Raw genomic sequence first — 21,462 nt, 5'->3', positions numbered from 1 at the left:
TTCCGCTACAAGTCAATCGTCTCGCATCTGTTTTCCAAAACCGAGGCTTTTCAGAATATAAAACTGTTGTGCTAACGTCCGGTTCTCGAACTAGTCTATACCCATTTCACAAATCGTGTATTCATGTTAAAATAATTAACTGGCAGTCCTGGGTGGGATTTTTAGTTAGAGAGAATCATAGTTCGTTTGACTGAACTGATACATTGGGTAGTGTCTAGCATGTTGTAGCTTGTTTACATCTGCTTGATAACTTAAAGTGGAACTTGTGGTATTAAAAAGGGTGCTATGTATGTTGGGCTCCATCTCCCTTTCTATGCTACATGTACGTCCTTCGACAGTTCCAATACGCCCGTTGTAAACTAGCATAAACGTTGAAACAAAGAGCACGCATCTCCCGATACCGCATAAATCCAGAGTGACAGCAACATGTACAATCACATAATATTGCAAAGAAGCGTAGAGCTTATCAGAACCATTTCATTGCTACGCGCTGACAACATATGAAAAAGTGTGTTGTGTTACTTGTTTGTACACCGACACGTGGCGAGCATTAGCTGCGTTTCTCTTTACTCCCCCATACCCTACTCTCACCTCCACTCCGAATCTGCTGCTGCTGCACACAGTTCGACTACGGTCCCATTACTGTTTACTTCCGGTGCTTCTAGAGGTCACTTCCTCTTTCTGCGGACGTAGCGTTTGAAACGCTGTGGTCAGGGTGCAGCGCGAGAGACAGGCGGGTGAGTGCTAACCTCTATCGAAAGAGAGAAATGGCAGATCACGGCTCAAAAAGTGCCTTTCATCTTGCTGCGTATAAGAACCCACGCAAGCGTACAGCGACCACCAGCATCCTTGCGGGATACGCGTATAACTAGGCGTTTCAGGCGTAGGTTGGCCAGATGGCCCAGTTTCCCGTTTCTAGACTTTGATTTTTACAGATCTCTATTCCTAAATCCTCTATGCGTTAGTCTAATTGGCTTAATTAAGATAAACGTAGACTACGTCTCCCAGGATGCACTAATATGTAAGCCTAGTCCAGGTATGTGAATATGTTCCCTGGTGGCATGGGTTTAACCGGGCACCAAACCACCATCGTCCCTATCCAGTCAGCTGTTCGCTTGCTTTCCGTCCGTGTCTCCTACTTACCGACACATACAAAATGTTATAGAACAAATCACGAACTCTGCACGCTGTCAGTGTGGTGTTTGGTGCAGTGGCACTGCTTTTGTATGTCAACTTTTCAAAAGGTTGATAGTGTACATATAAGCCCCCTTCTACTATGTGTTCGTAAAATTATAGTGTCTTTGATAATGATGCCTTGGCAATAAATTAGATCATGCATCGATGTGTATGCTTAAAGCGCCACAAACTATATGAATCATTTATTGATCTTTCTAGACCTCATGACCATGTATTTCATTCTTCGATCTAGGCTAAGCTGTCTATTTGGGGCATACTTTATGGAATTTCAAAAATATTAATAGAATTACATTCACGAACGTGGGTCTGGGTACTTGCTGGTTCAATGAATGGATACGTTTAAGAAATTAACAGAGTGACTGAAAAAGCAGAAATGTATTCTAGCTCCTCCGTTTCTTTCTTTATGTATGACCGACTTGCCAAACTCCATATTGTAGTCCGATTGCTTCCCGCCTACTTTGAAAGATAGACCAACGCCACTACTCTTTTACTTAGACAAAAGACAAAATTATTGTTTTAGGTCGTGGCTTACAGTGGCAATTAACTATATTGCACAATTGCACTAAAGCACATTAAGTGAGGATTAACTTGCATTTCATGATTTTGAAGGTAGCTGTGCCCATGATGCAGTGTGCTTCAAAGGCTGATAAGTAGTCAAGTGGAATATGGTTTGAGTTGACGTGATCTTTGCGTTGAACATAGCATGCTTTTTTTCAGTTATATTGTAAATGAATAGTAGGTGATCGAGTTCATCAGCGTCTCGTGTGGGTTTCATCAACAGTGAGAGAATCTGAATTGTCTATCAATGTTCTTGAAGGAGGATTAGGGATATTTAATTTGTTTGTCTTATGTACTCCTTAAAAGAAACATTGTGCTGAGTCAGTTGCTGAAATATCAGGACTTAGTGACTTAACAAAGCCATTGTTCTCTCTTCTTATGATGCTTTCAAAGACTGGATTTGGGAAAACGTAGTTTAGGCCTTATAAAAGAAATTCTAGATGTCTCCTCTCCAATGGCAAGTAATAGGGCATTACTGAAAAAGTCATTCCGAAGACTGAAGGTCTGGGAGATGGGTACTGTAGTGCAAAGATGGTGAACGTTACAAAGGTCACACAAAGAAGGAGGAATCCATGTAGTATATACTCGAAAAGTGGGGTATTGAGGGTTGAGAGATACTCGAAAACAATTTGAAAAGTAATAAGGAGCTTGTGACGATCATCACAAAGGGAAATTTGACTATGTAATACCTGGCAGATTGCGATTGAAACAAGCAGCATAGATTTGCAGCATTATAGCAGAATTATAGAATAAGTAGAACGTTCTAAAGTAGTGTTTCCACAGTAGTAAAATAGGTCCAGCAAGAGGAGAATTTACAGTGGTATGTAATGCCAGAGAAGGTTGATGACTGTCGTCCCTTTACGGGTTTATCTGTGCCCGTGTTATGCCCTTGGAACTTATCAAATGTACTTCAGTTTTGCCTGGCGAGGAACTGCTGCTTAATTGTTTTAGAATGTTGCTAATTAATATGACATTTTCCTTAACGACTTGCACTGAGAATTATTGATATTTCATATTCTGGAAAGAAAATAGTGGTGTGAGTAGAAAAATGGTATTTGTAACTAAATCCTAGACTGAGAACAACAATTTACTTAGTGTAAAATAGTAATAAAAGGGTGGGAAGTTCTATCGTTTGGGCTAGGGAAAGCAGGACTCTGGATACTTTTTGAAAAGCTAATGATGCTAGCTTATTGTGAGTTGGGATGTTCCAGAAATGTATGCCAAGTGAAGAAGGTTTATTCTCTGATTTACTCCTTTTTCCACTGATGATTTAGAGCCTGACTTTTCCTTGACGCTTTGTATTAGCTAGCCTAGGTGGTTAGTTATTCAGCCACTGTGATGGTTCTTGCTTGTTTATTGGTCCCCTGAGTCCTCATGTGTTTCCCTTGAGCTTTTTGCTTTACCATTGCTGCTTCTTCTGTCATTTGTTATATTCATGTGACATTTAAAAAAAATAAAATGTAACTCTCATGAATAACATTGCAAGGTCACACTTTTGGTCCTGTTCCTGTGCATCCTTTCTGGGTTCTTTTTTTATAATTCTTTCATTCAGCGATTTTATTAATAACATTCTATGACAAAATCTAAACAAACCATAACTTTACCTTTCTCTTACAGGAATAATGCAAAAGGATTGCAGACCGGCTGCTGTTTTTCAAAAGAATCTTCTAGTTTGAGTACATTTCCAAAATGGTATTTTTCACTTGCAATGCATGCGGGGAATCCTTGAAGAAAGTGCAAGTGGAAAAACACTTAAATGTATGCCGTAGCAGTACATGCCTTTCTTGTATTGATTGTGGCAAAGACTTTTGGTAAGTGCTTAAAGTGTTCTTACCTGTTTTAAAATGAAGATGGGTAGAGTCCCAGTCAACTTGATCTAGACCAACAGGATCCAAAGCTCAGTGCCATTTTTGCTTTCTAAAATATTACTTATGGGTGGAGTAAGCTGTTTATGGCATTCCTGCTCTTGTTCAACATGGGTCCCTCCTTCAGAGGCATAGCTCCAAGTATGATGTTTATAAACTAAACTTTTGCTCTACAGTAGAAAAGGATGTAAAGATAGAGCTGTCCCATGCTGACTTGGAGAAGGAAAACTTCTCCAGCCAAAAAAACACGACAAACCCCTATTAAAATCCAAAATTCTGTGACACCCGGAGACCCAGCAATATAGTATTGAAATATTTGATGCTGCAATCACTTTTCTACTATTTTACTAGTTTTGCCTGCCTTTTAATTTATTGTAATTGTTAAAGGGTTCCAAATTGCTTTTATTTACGACATTTTCAAACCGCTTCTTTAAAGGTGCATATTTAAAATAATTTAAATATGAAGGTAATACGTATTCAAATTCCGCTTTAAAGTTGATCTCGACGATAGCTCATCCTTGATGCTCAGAGCTGTTGTTGCCCCGGTTACTTACCGGTAATCTTCATTACTCCGAGTCCTAGTCTTCCTCTCCACAGTAATCACTAGTGAGCATTCTGCTCCTACAGAAACTTTAAGTAAAAAGATGCATACTAGGCTCCCTATCCCTCCAATATGGCCCCCAGTGGCAACAACCAATCATATAAAAGGACACAAAAATCCCAGCACAACCTGAAAACAAAGCCATAGACATGGAACCACCACATAGGGCCGGGAGAGAAGGGAAACTATACTGTGGCGAGCAAGACTAGGACTCGGTGTAATAAAGATTACCGGTAAGTAACCGGGGCATTACCTCCTCGTCTGTCTTCCTCGCCACAGTAATCACTAGTGAGCTGCTACCAAAGCAATATCAGCTTCATGTAAGGAACACAGCCCACACAAGGAAGGCAGTATAAAACAAACTTTATTAACAGCCATGGAGAGAGAGAGACACATTTCAAGAAACCACAGAGTCCAGGACTGAAGAGGCAAAGGCCACAGAAGTGCCGCCACCAACCTCAAGCCGATAATGAGGCATGACGGTATTAGGAGAAGACCAAGTGACAGCCCTGAAAATATCCTCCATGGAAACACCCTTTAAGGCAGCCCAAGAAACAGCAACAGAGCGAGTAGAACGCCCCCGAATAGGATGAGAGGGAACCACAGAGATAACGGATGCCCTCCAACAGAGCCATCATCTTCAGAGAGTCCCTGGGGCAAGGAGTGACCCGAAAACAGTCTGGGGGAGTCCGGACGAAGCCAAGGGAAAAACCTTCCGACACCACCTGAAGAACCCATTGATCCGAAACAGTATGTTTCCAGGTGTCCTGAAACAGAGACAGCCGACCCCCCCCCCCACAGGACCCACTCCTGGAGCAATCCAGTCATGACTTGGAGGGGGCAGAAGAGGAATTTGCCAAAGGAAGGAGCACCCTGGCCACACCCCCTTCCACGAAAGGGCTGAGGAGCCTGCCCTTGACAGGCAGGACCAAAGGCTCTTTGAGCCCCAAAAAAGCGGGAACACCCAGCCCTCTCCCGAGCCAGCAGTTTATGATCCTCCGCAGACTTTTTGACCACATCCTCCAAGGGGGCACCAAACAACTTCACATCAGAAAAAGGGATCTTCGTGAGCAAACCCTTCTGCGCAGAATCAGCTTTCCATGATGGGCACCACAACTAGCGGCGAGCAGCCACAGAAGAACCCGCAGTAAAAGCTGCTGCTCCCAAAGACTCAAAGGAGATGTCCGAAAGCAGGCGAATCTGCTGTTCCATCAGAGTGAGCGTGGGGGAAATGTCCTCTCTCTGGTCTAACAACTCAGCCAAGGATTGGAAATCTTTCAGCAAAGATTGGATGGCATAGAGGAATAGTCAGCAGCTGTAATGGAAAAATTGGCAGTGGAAAAAGTGCGTTTCACTGCAGCATCCACCTTTTTTATCAACCGGATCAGCCGGGGAAGCAGCCTTTGAAATAATAGTCCCCTGAGAGGACATGCCCGCCGTCAAAGAATCCACCTTCACAGAGGCAGGAAACTTAACTGCAAAGTCCTGCAAAGGATATCGTTTGGCCAGAAACCGGGGAAAGTTACTCCTATTCACATCCTTCCATTCCGTCTCAAACACTCTCAAAACAGAGGAGTGGAGAGGCAACGACTCGGGTTCCTTTCTTTGATAGTGTGCAAAGAAATCAGCATCCTCCACATTCACCTCGGATTCGGGAAACAGCAGGTTGGAACGGATGTGTTGAAGAACATCCTTAAGATCCAACCCCTGTACAAAACGACCCTTAAGGTCCACATATTTCTCTCCTTTCGATTCATGGGAAGGACCAGGATCACATCTGGCTTTCTTAGAGGGAGGAACAGAGTCCTTGTCATTCAAGGCAGCCGCTACAGCATCATTAATCATTTGTTGTATCGACGCAAGGGAAGGTACTGCGTCCTGAGAACCAGAAGAACCCTCCTTGGCAGCAGAATCTAATTCAGCATCAGCCTTCATAGGCGCTAAACAAATAACGACCTGCAATACACCTACGGCAAGCAGGAGCGCTTAAAAAGCGTACCATATCCATGTAAGCCAGAAAGAAAATGCCTCAGGCCGGTTTTGGCATTCCCAATTTAAGTACGTCACAGTACGAGCCCCTAGAAGAAGCTCAGCATACCACGCACCGACCCTGACTGAAGACGGCATGAAGCCACGCCCCTCCACGACCACCATCGTGTTTACAGATCCCAGCGCTGGAGACATGGAAGCGGACAACCACGAGGGAGAGGGAACCCGCGTGCGAACAGGGAGGCCGGAAAGAAGCAAGGCACGCCGAGTCCGCTAAAGCAGTATTCGGTAGTACACCGAAAATGAGAGAGGCATGCGGGAGGAAGGGAACTCGTACACGACTCACCAGCACTACCGGGAGGTAAGAAAACCAAGAAGATACGCCAAGTCCGCTAAAGCAGGACTTGGCAGTATAATCCAAGAAAACTTGCAAACAGGAGGGAATCGCAAGCGAACCACCAGCTCCCCAGGTAGTCATAAAAATAACGAAAATACGTTGAGTCCGCTAAAGCAGGACTCTGCAACAATAATGAAAATAAACATGCTGAAATAACGAACAGACGTTGAGCCCACTAAAGCAGGACTCGGCAGCATAAACAACAAAGACAGGCACGGCAAAACCCAGTGTCCACTAGAGCAGGGCAGGGGAAAAATGCCCAAAGTGCCAACCAAGGGGGAGGAAAATCAGTCAATACTGAAAAGCAGCTCTCCCACTTTAGAACGGGGCCCAAGAATCCACTAAAGCAGGACCACCGCCCCCAACTTACCTGAATAAACAGGAACATGAACAGCACTCAGAGCAGTGCAGAAACAAAAAAACAGGTCGTGCTGGGATTTTTGTGTCCTTTTATATGATTGGTTGTTGCTACTGGGGACCATATTGGAGGGATAGGGAGACTAGTATGTATCTTTTTACTTGGAGTTTCTCTAGGAGCAGAATGCCCACTGTTCTAAACAGCACGGCCCTGACAGCTTAGAGACACCTTCTGTATTTTTTTTTCTTTTAATTATAAGAAGCACTACTCAGTGAACAGTTAAATGTAGCAGTTCGACCTTTCATCTTGGGTATTATTCTGCCCTATTTTCTTGGCTGTTGGTTTTCTGATAGTTTCTTATAATTCTGTAACTTCTGTATTTATTTTCTTTTTCAAGGGGTGATGATTATAAGCATCATTTGAAATGCATAAGCGAAGATCAGAAATACGGTGGCAAGGGCTTCGAAGCGAAAGCTAACAAAGGGGAGGTGAAACAACTGCAGTGGATTCAGGTGAGATAGCAGGGATCATAACAATAATAATTAATAATAATAATAATTGTGATATCCATATTACTAGCAGGCCATATATTTGCGCATTCTAACAATGAACTTGAAACTCACTGACGATGGGGAAGTTGTGGCATAATCGCTTCCTCAACCCTACTACACTGCAATCCTACAAAATGATTGTTATCCTGCATTTCAGGTTTAAATTGGACATGCTCTGTTTTCCTAGTTTCATGTCCATGACAGTAGATCTCTGTCCATTAGACAGACATTTATTTTGCCTTTATACTAGCCTGTGTATGCATGTTCAAAAACAAAACTGATGCAAGCCTACAGTGGAGCACTCCTGAAACTGTACACAGTTCTCCAGGTGAAGCCTCACTAGCGATGTGTAATATATTTGTAATACATAACTTTTCTACAGATGTTCTCTTCACGTTTAAACGAATGTTACTTTAACTTTCTACATGACTGTACCAGGTGTTTTTTCCCCACTTTTATATTCCCTATGAGAGTTCAGATATGCCCAAGGACAATTTTCACTGTTGCTGCTTTTGTTGTAACTGTTCAGTGTAAGACTCATGTTTGCTTTACGACTAACTGCAGTACCTTTTTTCTGTGTTCAAATGGAAGGTTGTATTGATGTTTCTGCTCTGTACTTGTATATGTTATTTTCTTAGTAAAGCTTTCACAGCTTCTAATCACTGTTGTTCTGTTATTAAAGGCTGGTAAAATCCTTCACTACACGAAAGATAAATATTGTGGAAAGGGTTATCAAGTTTGGCCATCTCCTGTTCCATACAGTTTTGACTGCTGAATTGGGCTATACTTGTTATTGCTTGGTGCATGGAAACTCAAAAACAATGTTGTGGGGCTAACAGACAGGAGGAGAGCTTGAGCTCTCATTAATTTGAGTTCTATTTCATAGTTTTAATGTGCTTGGGTACAATGTTCGGCTATATGCATTTCCTAGGTGTATTATTTCTATAAATGTTCCAGATGTCCTGGTTTGTGCTATACCTTATAAGTAAACGGAGGAGAAGCATACCACTATTAAATACTTTGGCGACAGCTCTCAGAATCCCGTAACTGACAATGTACCCTCCAATGTGGGAAAGATGTTTCTTTAAACAACATGTTTAAACCATCTCTCACACAATGTAAACCTGAGACCAGAAATATGTAATGAGCCAAAAGTCCCTGTGTATTCTTTGTAGTAGTGTCTGAGTGGAGGGAAGGAGTCACTGATGAACTTGGCAATTTATTCACAGTACCATAAATATTCTGTGTCACTTGCTGGAGCAAAACCAAAGGAAATGATGGACGGAGTGTTGAACATTGCAAGCCCTCCCCCCCCAGTCAACTGATCTGGGTTTAATCCACCACCGTTCTTTAGCCCACTCTGCCACCCCAGTTCAGACATGGCCATATGCAAATCAGTCTGACCCTGTGCCTCATGGGAACAGTCCAGCCCGAACTGCCAAGCCATGTCTTCCCTGGACCGGAAACAAGCTTCCTAGTACCGGTTTCTGGCATTTCAGCCGTCTTCAGCCAGGCTTGCTTGAATCCAGTGGCAAAGTGAGCAAGGGACTCACGTCTGAGCATACCCTGCCAACTTATGGTGAACAAAGCAAAACCAAAGGAAATGATGGACGGAGTGTTGAACATTGCAATTATGATAAAACACGAAGGAAAGTGGCCGAAGTGCACTTCACATGCTTTAAATACATTCTAAATGTTAAGTTTCCTGTTTTAAATATGTTGTGAATTGCATTTTTGCAACCACTGAACTAAGTTTGTTGTTTATTCCATAGAAAGTCCATGAAGTCATGAGAAATCCTAACATTAGTCCAAAGCTGAGGGACATTTTAAATCAAATGAGTACTTATGACAATATTCCTAGGAAGAGAGCAAAATTTCAGGTATGTTACCTCATTATTGTACGTAATGCTCGTTACTTTCATGATTATTTTCCAATGCAGTAAAGCAATTTAAAAGCATATTAGGCTTAAGTCTGTGCCCCCTCAATTCTCTTCCCCCTACCCTTCTCCCCCAAATCCTTCTGTGTTGGGATCTCCATACCTTCTAAGAAAGAAGATAAAGGTAGTTGTGACAATGTTAAAAACACTGCCTGGGGAAAATGTCCCAAAAATGTTGGGGTATGGAGAAATGGCCAACAGCCTTTCACAGAATGTCCTGTTGGAGAAGAGGGGATGAGCAAATGTCTTAGGCTATCAGTAAGCTGTATAGGTTGGTCGTGGTATGTCAACCTGCACGTTATCCAGATGGCTGGATTTGCCTGAATTCTACTGGTCTTGAGAGACCTACAGTTTTCTTACTCTTTCCTTGGCCTTCGAAGCAACCTATTCAGTCTAACCCGCTGAGAAAGCCTATTTGCTGATCCTTTTCTTGGACCCCGATCATTTCTCAAATGTTAACGTAAAGGAGCTACTAGAAACGCGTGTTTTCAATACAGTGTTTGCATTCATAACTTTGAGCAATTGGAACTCGTAAACCATTGATTGAATTTTTGTTGTTTTGGTCTTGTTTGAAACAGTAAAAGAGATACTATTTTTCGACAACAGCATGGAGTCTTTTCGTGGTGTTTTCAGTGTGTTGCGTGTGTGTGTGTGAATGCTTTACATATTGCCTCTTTAGTTTAGCCTGACTGCAGTGTGCCAAGCTACCAGAGAGTGAGCGCAGGTAACATTTTAGTGTGTACTACACTTACCCTGACTATGATTGTGGTTCCTGCTTGGGCTGGGTGCATATCTCAGCCAACCAGAAACCCAATTTTTAACACTGCCCAGCAACGCGCTAGACTCTTCCAATAACTGACTCCTTTCCTCTATGATCATGCAATGATACACCCAAACGATTGATGGAAGCCTAGTGAGTTTAGTGGTGGGCATTTTTACTTACTCTCCTCTGATTCAATAAGTATGTTGGTGCGATAGCATACGGTTCAAATTGTACTCCTTGTTGTTGTAGAATGTGGGCCAATGGTTGCACGTATAAGGTGAACAGTAATAGAGTTCTGGGCCTTGTGATTCTTTATAGGACATAATGGTGTGACCCCAATTTGTACCATGTGGCTGCAATCAAGGAGGAGGGCACTGTTCCAGTCTAGAGTTCTCTCAATGATCCATGCCCAGTTCTAGAGCCTGTGTAAATGTATTATATGATCAATTGTGTCAGATGCAGCTGAGAGGCTGAACACTATGAGAACAAACTGGATTGTTATCCTTGTGTGTAAGGATTTCGACTGTAGTGTTGAATCATGGATTTTGATAACTTTTGAGGGTCTGAACTCTGGCTAACGATCAAGTAGAAGATGGTTTTTCTTCACATAATGTTTTCGTTGTGTTTTAACTTCTTTTTCACAGCTTCTACTGCCCAAATGCAGGTTGCTGATTGTGTGGTTGATGGCCAAATCTTTGGGTCTTCAATTGATTACTTTACCAAACTGTAATAATACCTTATTTTATGTAGGGACAAAACATTCTAGAAATCCTGGTTGAAAGTTTTGATGAATTGTTCCTTACAGGTGTAAGTGTACGAGTCTGATGACATGCTTACACCTGTGGGGTTTGTTTACAGTGCTACTCTCAATATCTAAATCCTCTTCCAAATGTTTGAATAGTGGGAGTGACTTGTCTAGACAAATTAGTGGGAAAGGGATTGACAGTGCAGATCCTGGTGTTCTCCCAAATTTTAGAGGCTTAGATTTAAAAAAAAAATGACCTGAGGTCATTACATTAGTTTAGGAAGGCATATGGGCTTATTTTGCACACTTCCGGTGTTAATTCTTTGAAAATGCTTGTGGTGACTCATTGATATATTTCATCTAGTATACCTTTTGTCCCTTTTTATAGTTTTGTGGTAGCCCCTCCTGAACTTCTTGAAAATTGTCTTGTCTTTAGTAGTTAATGCCTTTTGCCGCCTTTCTCCAGTTGTTCTGTTCTTTTCCTCGCTCTTCCGCTCTGCTAAGACTTAGCGCTGGGAATCCCTGTTGCCGGGGCAGTCATGCACTCTATTGGTGCCTTTAACATAACATAATATATATGAGATTTAAAGAAGCAATTGTCTTTGCTCTACCTAGAGGAATTCTGGATGTGTTAAATATGTGAAATATCTCAAAAGCACGAATATTCCTGCCATTAGCTTGAAATGTAATGGTCACATTAGAATAAATATGTATAGTTCATTTCCCAATGGAGATATAAATACTTGTTAATTTGAGCGTGTTTCTGTTTAGGATTTCTGAAGTCCTGGACATACTGAATTCAGACAGTTACTGTAAGATTCAGGTACAGCACGGAGAAAATAGCGCCTTATTTTAGATTTGTCGTTGTACTTGGGTACATATGAGAAAAGATCATTTCTTGAAACTTTTTCCGACACACCAGTTAAAATCTTTCCCTAGAATTACAGAGATGCAATTCACTAGGAAAGTGATGGGTGGCTTTTTTCCTTGGGTTTTGCTTCTCTGATCTCCTGTTGAGATGGTTACTAGAGCCACAATTGTTGCTGCAGTAGATGAATGAATTTACTTTATCCCGGTTCTACATCCTATTTGTTTTTGTGCTTCATAATGGATTGTAGTGTGCGACTATCCCTACAGTAAGGTTCTTGGTTCTCCTACTTCAATAGCTGAAAAATAAGTTAATGAAATTGGGAGTAATTTGGTCTGTAAGGAAGCTTGAGGGATAAAGGCATGGCTTAAAAGCCTTTGTGTGAGTTGTTTATTTTTAGGTCTCGCCTTGCTATTGCGTAAGCGATCGCAAAGCGAGACTATGGAATACGGGTTTGAAAAGTGCTCCCAAAAAGCGGATTGCATGGCTAGCACGCGCACAATCACGCGCATCGCGCCGCCATGCAATCCGCTTTTTGGGAGCACTTCAAAGGGTCCGCTCCCCCGCCCCCAAGCGCGCGCGCGCCACGCTCCGCCTGGCTGGTTTCCTCTGCTCCAGGGCTTCTAATTAGCAGGTAACCCAGACCAACGAATAGAAATCGTTAAGCCCCGCCCACCGCTCTTTTAAACGCCGGCGTCTCGCACCACCGTTCTTTTTTTAACTTTAAGCGTGAGGCGCGCGTGCGGCCAATGCTTGTTTCACTTGCCCGTTATTCCGCATTGCTTCCAGATAACACTACTATAGACGTAAAAAGGTTTCTCGGACAGAAAGCTTTTCCATCACATCTATGTGTGACTGTAAACTAATGGCATGCAGAACTTCGGTGGGGGCGAGTATGGGCTTACTCCTCACAGTATCCGAATTCTATCATCTGGTTTGAGTTAGAGGTAGATTGAAAGGTTTGAGTAAATCACTGGAGACCTCGACCTTCGTGCCTTGAAGTTGGGTTGGCATGAAAAGGGTTGTGAAATATCGTTCGTCCCCCGAGACACATCGCGCCAGGTTAGCCGAGAGGGGGAGGCTGTCAGACTGCAGGACACATGCTAAATACGTTTAACTTGAGTCCAGGCACCAGGTCTGACTCTGCTCGCCTCCGCAGCACCGCACACCTCCCCCTCTGCCCTCCCCCAGGCGTCCCGCGAGGAGGACTGTGAAAGAGAGTCTGCCTCGGCAAGGGAGGCCAGTCTCGCGGCACCGGAGCCCTCTGCATCATCGCGCGCCAGGAAGGCCCCGCTCACCAGCTGCAGGCGCACGAGGCAGGTCAGCGTTCATTCAGCTGCGGGTGCGCGTGCTGCTTCCACTCAGAGCCCCTTCGAGTGCTGCCTGCCTGTAAAGTGATGGATTCCCCCCGCCTCCGGAGGACTGGGCTGCTGGCCGCGCTGCTGACTGCCCTGCTAGGACAAGGTGAGAGACTCTAAGCCTGGAGTACTTCGTCTCAGTGCTTAATTTGAGGAAAAATCACGAGCGCAGGTTTCTTAGGAGCGCAAAATTGGCGCTCTCGAATGGTTAGATTACGGTTAGCTTGTGTAGCTTTGATTTCCGTCCTTTCTTCCACTTCCCTACGTCTTCTCACTTTTGCACATTCCTCTCTATTTCAGTTTTTGTATCTTTATTTTTGTCCCCCCCCCCTATTTTTTTTTTGCTTGTCGCCAAATAATGATGAAAAATAAGTTCATGGAAGTGGTTCCCAAAAATCAGTGCCGGTTCCACCACCTGCAAGTTCCTGCGCAAATTAAGCACCGGTATTTCTTAAAGTTAGGGACTCCACAGCCGATCTGAGGTTTAAGCAGAGTGAAGTGGCCTTCCGAGGAAACCAAGCACTGTGTTTTAAAGCGTGACTTTTATTGGGGCCTTGAATGTGAAGCAAGGTACGTGGTTTCGCAAAGCACGTGGGCATTGAAAGTTCACTTCAGTTTAAGGTCTAGCTGCCTTCCTATAGGCAGAGCAGCATTATCAAAAACGCGGGTCAGCAAGTCCGTTATATTTTAAATCGTCGTACCTTAGACCCCGTACGAGAAGTTACCAGCGCTGTGTTTTTGCTTTGCATTCTGGTACTGTTGTGATCATGACTAGGACGCTTATATTGCAAAGAAAACAATCGGGAGCTCTCCGGCGTAGATGGTATAGGTTTACTTGTGAACTTCCAGGCATTGTTAAAGCCAAGGTGTACCACATGTGTGGTGCAAGGATTGGTTTCTTGCATCAAAGGTTAGGCACACACGTTCTGGCACGCCTGTACGTGTCAGAAAAGCCTCACTCTTCTGTGTGCACAATATGCAGTTATGTATATGCTGCTGGGCTGCCCTTGGTGAGCAAAGCTACTGCACACCGAACATTGCTTGAGGAGGGAGTGCAGTGAGAATGGTGGCTCGTGTATCGCACATGCGCTGTACCTAAGCAAGATTAATAGAATATTGTGCCAGATGTTCAAGCTCAATGCATTCTGGGTATTGTAGTTATGATTCATCTGAAATAGTACCTCAATAGAATGCTGTGTAAAATAAAGGCCAAAACCCTTGCGCCGTCTTGTAAACTTGCATTTAGGAGGGTTCTGCTTACTTCCTAGTACAGAAGACAATACAAATAACACATTTCATAGCAAGAGTGCCGTTTTTCTTAGAATTCTGCGCCTTATAGTCTTACTTAACCCTAACCCAGGACAAAACTAGGACCACCATCCCTACAATTCAAAGGAAACACCAAGACTAGGCTATCGAGTTATTCATTGAACTGGGAAACATGGCAGATTTGTAACACCCCTGCAAAGGGTTTTGCTTCAAGAGCGTTGTAACTTGCCCAGCTTTTAGAAGTGCCTCGAAACATTACCTATTTGCTGGGGAGAGTGAGCGCTGCACATAGCATCCGTAATTGAATATATAACTTGGTAAAAATACAGACATGAAGCGTATGCATGAGATAGATAAATCCATTTACAGATGGATTTGCAGTTTAATTTTGAGCACAGAGCTGCAGACTGACCACAACCTGTGATGTTGCAGCCTACAGTGAGCTGTTGGTCCATATTGACCTATCTATGTAACCACCTACTCTCTTTCTGAAAAAGCATTTGGTTTGCATTTTCTGCATCTCCAAATGTGGCAATTTCCTTTGTTTATCTTGAGCGCGATGCAAAAGAATAGAACACAACGTGCATCGAATTAAGATGGTTATTTGCACACCCACGTGGGTCTTCATCACGGGCACTTTATGCACATGCTGCAGATTAAATGTGGGCGATCCACTGAAAGTTCGAGCCTGGCTCAATTCGAACTCATGTTGGAACCTCGATCCCATGACGAACTGGACTTTAATGTGTCTTCTGCCTGCCCCCTCGCTCTACCCAGAATGTGGCTTACTGGCCAAAGCTTCCGACTTTGGAGCTGGGTAACCAGGCTGAAGTCTTGGCGTTGGCTCAACATACTGCGATTCTGGGAAAACCACTTAATCTCCCCATGCCTGAAAAATGGAATCTGACATTGTGTAATATAACCGGTGTTTATGTAGAGCGCTGCAATAGCTTCCGGTCGAGTTCCCTGGTATATTCAAGCTGCAGAAAAATGCACAGATAGGTAAAACAAAGCATGAAATAACAAGCATTTGCAATGCAATAGGTCTCGCATTTACGCAAGTTTAAGCTATTGGCATTGTAAATGACGATGCCTTTCATTTATGTTTGAAAAACGAAAACACAAATAAAAGGCATTGTTATTTGCAATGTGAATAGCTCAAACTCGCGTAAATGCGAGACCTATTGCATTGTAAATGCTTGTTTTCTTTTGACCACGGTATACCAACCGGTTCTCCTGGCCAAGCTTAGAGAACTAGGAATCACAGGGACTGGTAGAATCATGGTATACCTCCTTTCTCTAAGGTCGTTCTCAGTCAGTGACACTGCCACCTTATCGGTCCAAGAACTGCGCAGTTGAATTAGTCTCACAAGGATCTATAGCTTCACCAATGCTTTCAGAGTACATCTGCCTGCTCTGACTCAACTAATCATATTGCATGCCTATTTTGCAGTTTGTTATGCAAATGGCACTTAACTGATTTTTTGGCTTGATCACCAAGCGCCGTCATCATCCACTAGAATTCCTGTTAGAGGTTCAGACTTAGAGGTCTAAATATTCCTTCAATTGAAAGCTAATAAAAGAAACCATATGTATCTGAAAGTGGCTCCCTCGCCATCTTGCATCACACCTCCTTTGGTGAGTCCTCTCTGCTACAGCTTAGGTCAGATCTCTTGGGCTGGGTGGGGTTTTCCTCGACAGGGTGCCTGTCTTGAAAGTACAAGTGAATGCAGCTTCAACATTGTGCTTTTATGTCTTAAACTACCTTGAACAAATCATAGACTTTCTATCATAAGAACTTTGTGACAAAGTAGTCTGGGCCTGTGTTGATTCACAAATTGACTGTTGTAACAATATAAGCCTTGGCAACCTGAAGCCTCCCAAGAATTACTAAGGATTCAAAGCTAAATTTGTCGCCTATCCCACCTCAGAAATCTTGATCACTTCTCTTAAGCCAGACATAACTTCCATAGGATGCCTTTCCAGCAGAGGATCAACTTTTAAACATTCTCTGTAGTGTTTAAGATCTTCTATGAAACAGCAAAGCCTTGTTTTTGGGAGCACATAAAGCAGTATACTATCAACAGGTCTCTACAGTCTGATTCTCTCCAGTTACACAGGGTCATACAGATCCAGCACAACCGTGCAGATCACTCACTTCACTTCTTAAATCCACAGCAATATAGCACCCTCCTTCACCCTACCTCAGATCAGTTCACTCACAGCTGTTCTTTAGGAAGGCTGCCACCTTTTTATTCTTCCGAAGGTTTTCTTGTTGTTTTCCTATTACAATGTCAGGGATTAGAATGCAGCTGTTTGAATGTTCTTTTTCACCCTATTATTAAAGACACAATTTCTGTTAGTTTATCAACTTAGCATGGGTGTGATTATGTATGTATATGATCATTTTGTGCACATACTTTATCGAAAAGAAGAAGAATTCTGTTTTCTGAGGTCAGGTTTTACTTCGCATGTTTTGTTTACTTCTGTACTAGTATTTGATCTATTTATTCAACTCCTCTAATGTGATGGTTTTGAAATAACACGAGAGCTATTGATCCTTGCATTTGTCTAGTCTTGTAGTCTCCTACTACTTTGAATCTGAGTGGCCAGTCAGTTGGAGGCCTGCTGCTCTGTCCTGCATATAAACAGAAACCTTGGTACTGTATATTATTTGCCATATTACCTGGAAGAGCTTGGTACACCTACAGAAGCAGGCTGAAACTAGAGGCAACATCTTAGAAAATCTCCAGTATTAGCATAGGAACTCTACGCCAGGTCTGGGAACAAGACTTGGTGCTATTGCAGCTGCTGCACCGCCTTGTGTGTGCAGACATAGCCCAATACACACTAGAGAATTAAGTCCAGCATCTATGTTCCCTACTGTGAGGAGGAAGTTCAGAGGCACCTACACTACAGATGACCTAGAGTCCTGAGATGTTGCAGTTGCACTAAGTTCACCAAGATGAGTGTGAGAGCCTGTGCACCATCGCACCCTCCACTGCATCTGTCTTACCCTGATGGATGCACCGATGCCTAGTTGCAGGTCAGGGTGGCCTCTTCCCTTCATTATGAGTCTATGACTTCCTCAAGCAAAACTATCCCACTTGTGGGGGCCCATGTGACCTCTGCCCATTCTTCAGCATTATGACTTCTCCTTTGTGAAGTGGCACTGTGAAAGCCTGTGTTGTTTAGCCGCATTGAATTCCCATGGTGAGCGGCACTGTTGAGCAACTGCAGCTGAATCTTTCTTGTAGTGGTGAGCACGCTGATCCCTGGCAAGAGGTCCGTGTAGTTCCACACTTCATCATCGCATCTATGAGTCTCCTGCAAGCAGCACTGTTCCCCGTTAGCTGTTAGAGCTTGTCTTTCTCTACCCGTGCTGCAGTACATTGCCTTTCCATCATTGAGTGTGTCTCTGAGAGCGTGAGGGCACATGTGCCTCCATTACTGCCGATTTCCACCACCTGAACTCAAGTGACCACTTCCCTGACTTTTATTAAAGAAGGCTATTGTCATTTAGTTTCTACCCTATGGTAGGAACAGTGGGTTTGTGGACAGCAAAATCGTTGGGATGGTGCTAAACTGATTTCATGCACCCCCTGAGGCTATAATGTCCCATAGGCCAACTAGCTCACAGTGCTACCATAAGTATCCATAAACCTAGTCTCGTAGCAAATGGTTCTGGCAGCCACTGAACATGACACCATTGTCCCCCCCAGGGATCGTGTTAACAGATCTAGAACCCTTTTGCGACACCATTGTCCCCCCCAGGGATCGTGTTAACAGATCTAGAACCCTTTTGCTCAGTCACACATGCTCTCTTTTTCCCAGAGAATATACAAGGAATACACAGTGGGACTATTTTCAATGTTTATTGAACCAATATGATTCTTGTATAAAATATATATGTTGCAATGCTCAATAGACAGAAGCAAATTAATGTGACTAGAAGTACTAGGACAGTAAACAGTATAAAAAGTTCCACCATTGTGCTAATACAATGTATATATGCAGGCATATAAAACAATTTAGAAATCTGGCGTACTCCAACTATTCTTCCCCCAACCTAAGTGTCTAGGGCACATGTGTGTTCTGCCAAAAATCCCCGTACTGGATCATCCAATCCCTGTTACCTGACAGGAAAGAATGTAAGTACCCGTCGTGGTCATGAGCTGAGATATCTGCAAGCTGCTGGGGCAAAGCTTGAGCTTGTAGAGACCTCACCAGTGACAACAAAGCGCTCCTCTGACTAAACCCTGAAATGCTTGTTTATTTATTAATGAAAAGCATCCTTGCTGGCCTTGTTAGGGTCTATAGATAGCTGTGTCTCCTCATGGATGAAAAATAGAACGACATTTGCACAATGTGTGTCGAGGCCTTGTACATGCTGTTCAAGATGTCGTGATAATGGCCTCGCAAAGTGGAATCTGTAAGCGAAGCAGTTTCAAAGAAACAAATCCAGCATTGTCACGCACGCAGATGTGTGTAAAATGTTATTGGGTGAAAGGGAAGGCAACTTTAAGAAACACGCACATGGTGAAAGAAGGCGGCGTTTCTTCATGGGCCTAAGTAACACATGTGATACTACTACTGACTGCTGCCTGAGTTGGATGAAGTTTACACAGTGCGTACCCGAGACTTGACCTGCTTGATATTTTTTTTAATTTAGATTTTTTTATTTTTTTCATATGATCTGGTGTCAATGTCAAAGAATCGCAGTAGCCTCTTAAACATCAGTTGCCACAAAACAGTGCTCCGTCTATTCTCCTCACTTCGAATAAAAGGAACATGAATACAAATCCCTTATATTAAATATCAGCATATTTGTATAGTGCGTGGCATATATGACTGAATGACGATTCGACACAGACTATTGTCCAGAAGGCACCTCCAACTCTGAAGCAACCAGAATAATAAAAAAAAGGACATAAAAACCCCTCTTCCCACCCACCCACCCTCCCAACCCACCCAGGTCCCCGGTGTGTCTCGTGCTACGGCAATTCAATATAATTCTGTGCTACACATGGATCAGCGTTGTATTACATTAGCATATTAAAACCAGTGAAGATCAGCATTCCCCCAGTCAAGGACACTATTAGTATTACAGTAATCCCCACCAATCGATCAATATACACAGAACTCAATGCGAGACCCCTGGCGTGCCCACTGTCAAGGTTTCATCTGAACCTATCTCCGGTGCTTGCAATGAAACCACTAGTGCATCCCAGGCTCTCGCGGACTCCATGGCTTTATCCCCCTGTGCTCATCTAGCTAGCTGAAATCTGATTGTACTTCACTCGTGGCCCATTTAATCAATTCCATTTTCCATCTCAGAACACTGGGGCCCCGTACGGCCTTCCAGTGCGTCCTAATATCCCTCTTGGCCAGCAATAGCCCCAAATCCAGGAATTTGCTTATAACTCTCGTCTTGGGCATATGGGGGAACCAGTGAAGTAAGCAGGTGCCCATGTCAGGTGTTATCCGTCGTTCTGTGATTTCGCATAGCAGCGCAACCTCCTCCCAGTATGTTCCTAGCTGCGGACAGTCCCACATCATATGTCTGAACTCTGCCCCTTCTAAATTGCAACGTGGGCATTTCGCAGTGTTTGTATTGAAATATTTATTAATCCTGGCAGGAGTGAGATACTCTCTGTGCAGTATAAAGAAATGGACCAATTGGAATCTGGTGTTTCTTGTGCTTTTCCACGCCCTCTTTACTATCTAGGCCCATGGTTTCTCGGGAATCTCCTTACCCAAATCTAATTCCCATTTCCGTTGCAGTTCCCTCAATGGTAACAGCCCTTCCCCAGTCATACGCCTATATAAACATGTAACTGCCTTAAAGGTCCCTGCCGCTATTACTACATACTGACATGCAATGGACGTCTGCGGCTCTGATAACCCTTCCCGCCAATGCCGCTGTATGGCTGAGACGAGAGCCGAATGAAGCAAGAAGTGACCGCGTGGGAGATCATATTTATCTTGCAAGGTCTGAAATGGGAGGAGGACTCTATCCTCGTATAACTCCCCCATCATCTGTAACCCCATAGTCTCCCGTTTAGTCAGTGCAGACCAATCCCCACCATGTAGAAGGACCGTGCACATAGCCATAGGTATTTCCGGGGTATAGGGTCGGTCAATCATGGCTCTGCGCTGACTCCGGTTCCAGCATAACCTCATCGTCCAAGCCTCACAGGAGAGTGTCCCGAGTCTCAACGGCTGTTGGAGGATAATAGAAGAAAGCACCGGCCTCGGGATCCTATTGCTATCCCGATCATCCGGGCCCCGAAATTCTAGTGCCACTGCTTGGGTAAGCCATTGTAGCTGAGCCGCTAGGTAATATGTCTCGAAATCAGGAACCGCTAGTCCTCCGTCGGCGTTCGGGCGCATCAGGGTTTTAAGTGCGACCCGCCTCTGGCCGGATGCCCAGATAAATCCCACCAGCAAAGACTGAATCTGTTTAAATAATGATCCCGGGACCCAGATTGGGAGTGTCCTGAAATAGTACAGCAACCGAGGGAGCGCCACCACTTTCCAGAGCGCCACACGTCCAGCTACCGAGAGAGGTAAAGTACCCCAAAATTTCATGCTGCGCCGAAGATATTGTATAGCCCTGCCCACGTTACCCTCCAAGATATCAGCAGGCGTATGGTAGATGTTAGTACCAAGATAGGTCAAGCATCAATATTCCCATTTTATCCCGTTAGCATGGGACGGGCCCTCACTCTCCGGAGCTACCGGGAAGAGACAAGTCTTTGTCCAATTTACTCCGAGGCCCGAAAGCCTCCCAAAATCCCAAAGCAGTCCCCTTGCCCCTGCAAGTGCGTCTGTCGTGTCAGCTAGGAACATAAGTGGATCGTCCGCGTAGAGCAATATGTGTTGCTCAACTCCATGTTCCCCAAGTCCAGCGTACCTCCATCCCAGTCTAGCCTGTGATGCTAACGGCTCTATGGCTAATGCAAACAACAAGGGGGAGAGCAGACACGCCTGTCGAGTCCCACGA

The 21,462-nt window shown here is 43.8% G+C and overlaps 2 protein-coding genes across 4 annotated transcripts in view; one reads left to right on the top strand and one right to left on the bottom strand.

Annotated features, from left to right (window-relative positions):
* Window positions 1-729, bottom strand: part of ZBTB49 (zinc finger and BTB domain containing 49) — a 174,205-nt gene extending 173,476 nt beyond the window's left edge. Inside the window, exon 1 of the mRNA XM_085642425.1 lies at window positions 592-729. The gene's annotated coding sequence lies outside the window, so the exon portion shown is untranslated. The remainder of the gene's footprint in view (window positions 1-591) is intronic.
* The window catches only part of LYAR (Ly1 antibody reactive), a 92,603-nt gene that overhangs the window by 9,440 nt on the left and 61,701 nt on the right, over window positions 1-21,462 (top strand). Inside the window, exons 1-4 of one of the 3 annotated variants that reach the window (XM_085642427.1) lie at window positions 607-737; window positions 3,373-3,566; window positions 7,363-7,477; window positions 9,289-9,396. In XM_085642427.1, coding sequence (XP_085498553.1) covers window positions 3,445-3,566; window positions 7,363-7,477; window positions 9,289-9,396 — 345 coding nt within the window. In that variant the 5' untranslated portion in view covers window positions 607-737; window positions 3,373-3,444. Of the gene's footprint in view, window positions 1-606; window positions 884-3,372; window positions 3,567-7,362; window positions 7,478-9,288; window positions 9,397-21,462 lie in introns of those variants that run through there. The other 2 variants (XM_085642428.1, XM_085642429.1) reach the window with 2 other exon arrangements.

This window comes from Triturus cristatus, chromosome 2_2, assembly GCF_964204655.1.
Source record: "Triturus cristatus chromosome 2_2, aTriCri1.1, whole genome shotgun sequence".
NCBI classification, from domain to species: Eukaryota; Metazoa; Chordata; class Amphibia; order Caudata; family Salamandridae; genus Triturus; species Triturus cristatus.
Note: the sequence above shows the minus strand (reverse complement) of the source record. Positions and strands in the feature narration are given on the sequence as shown.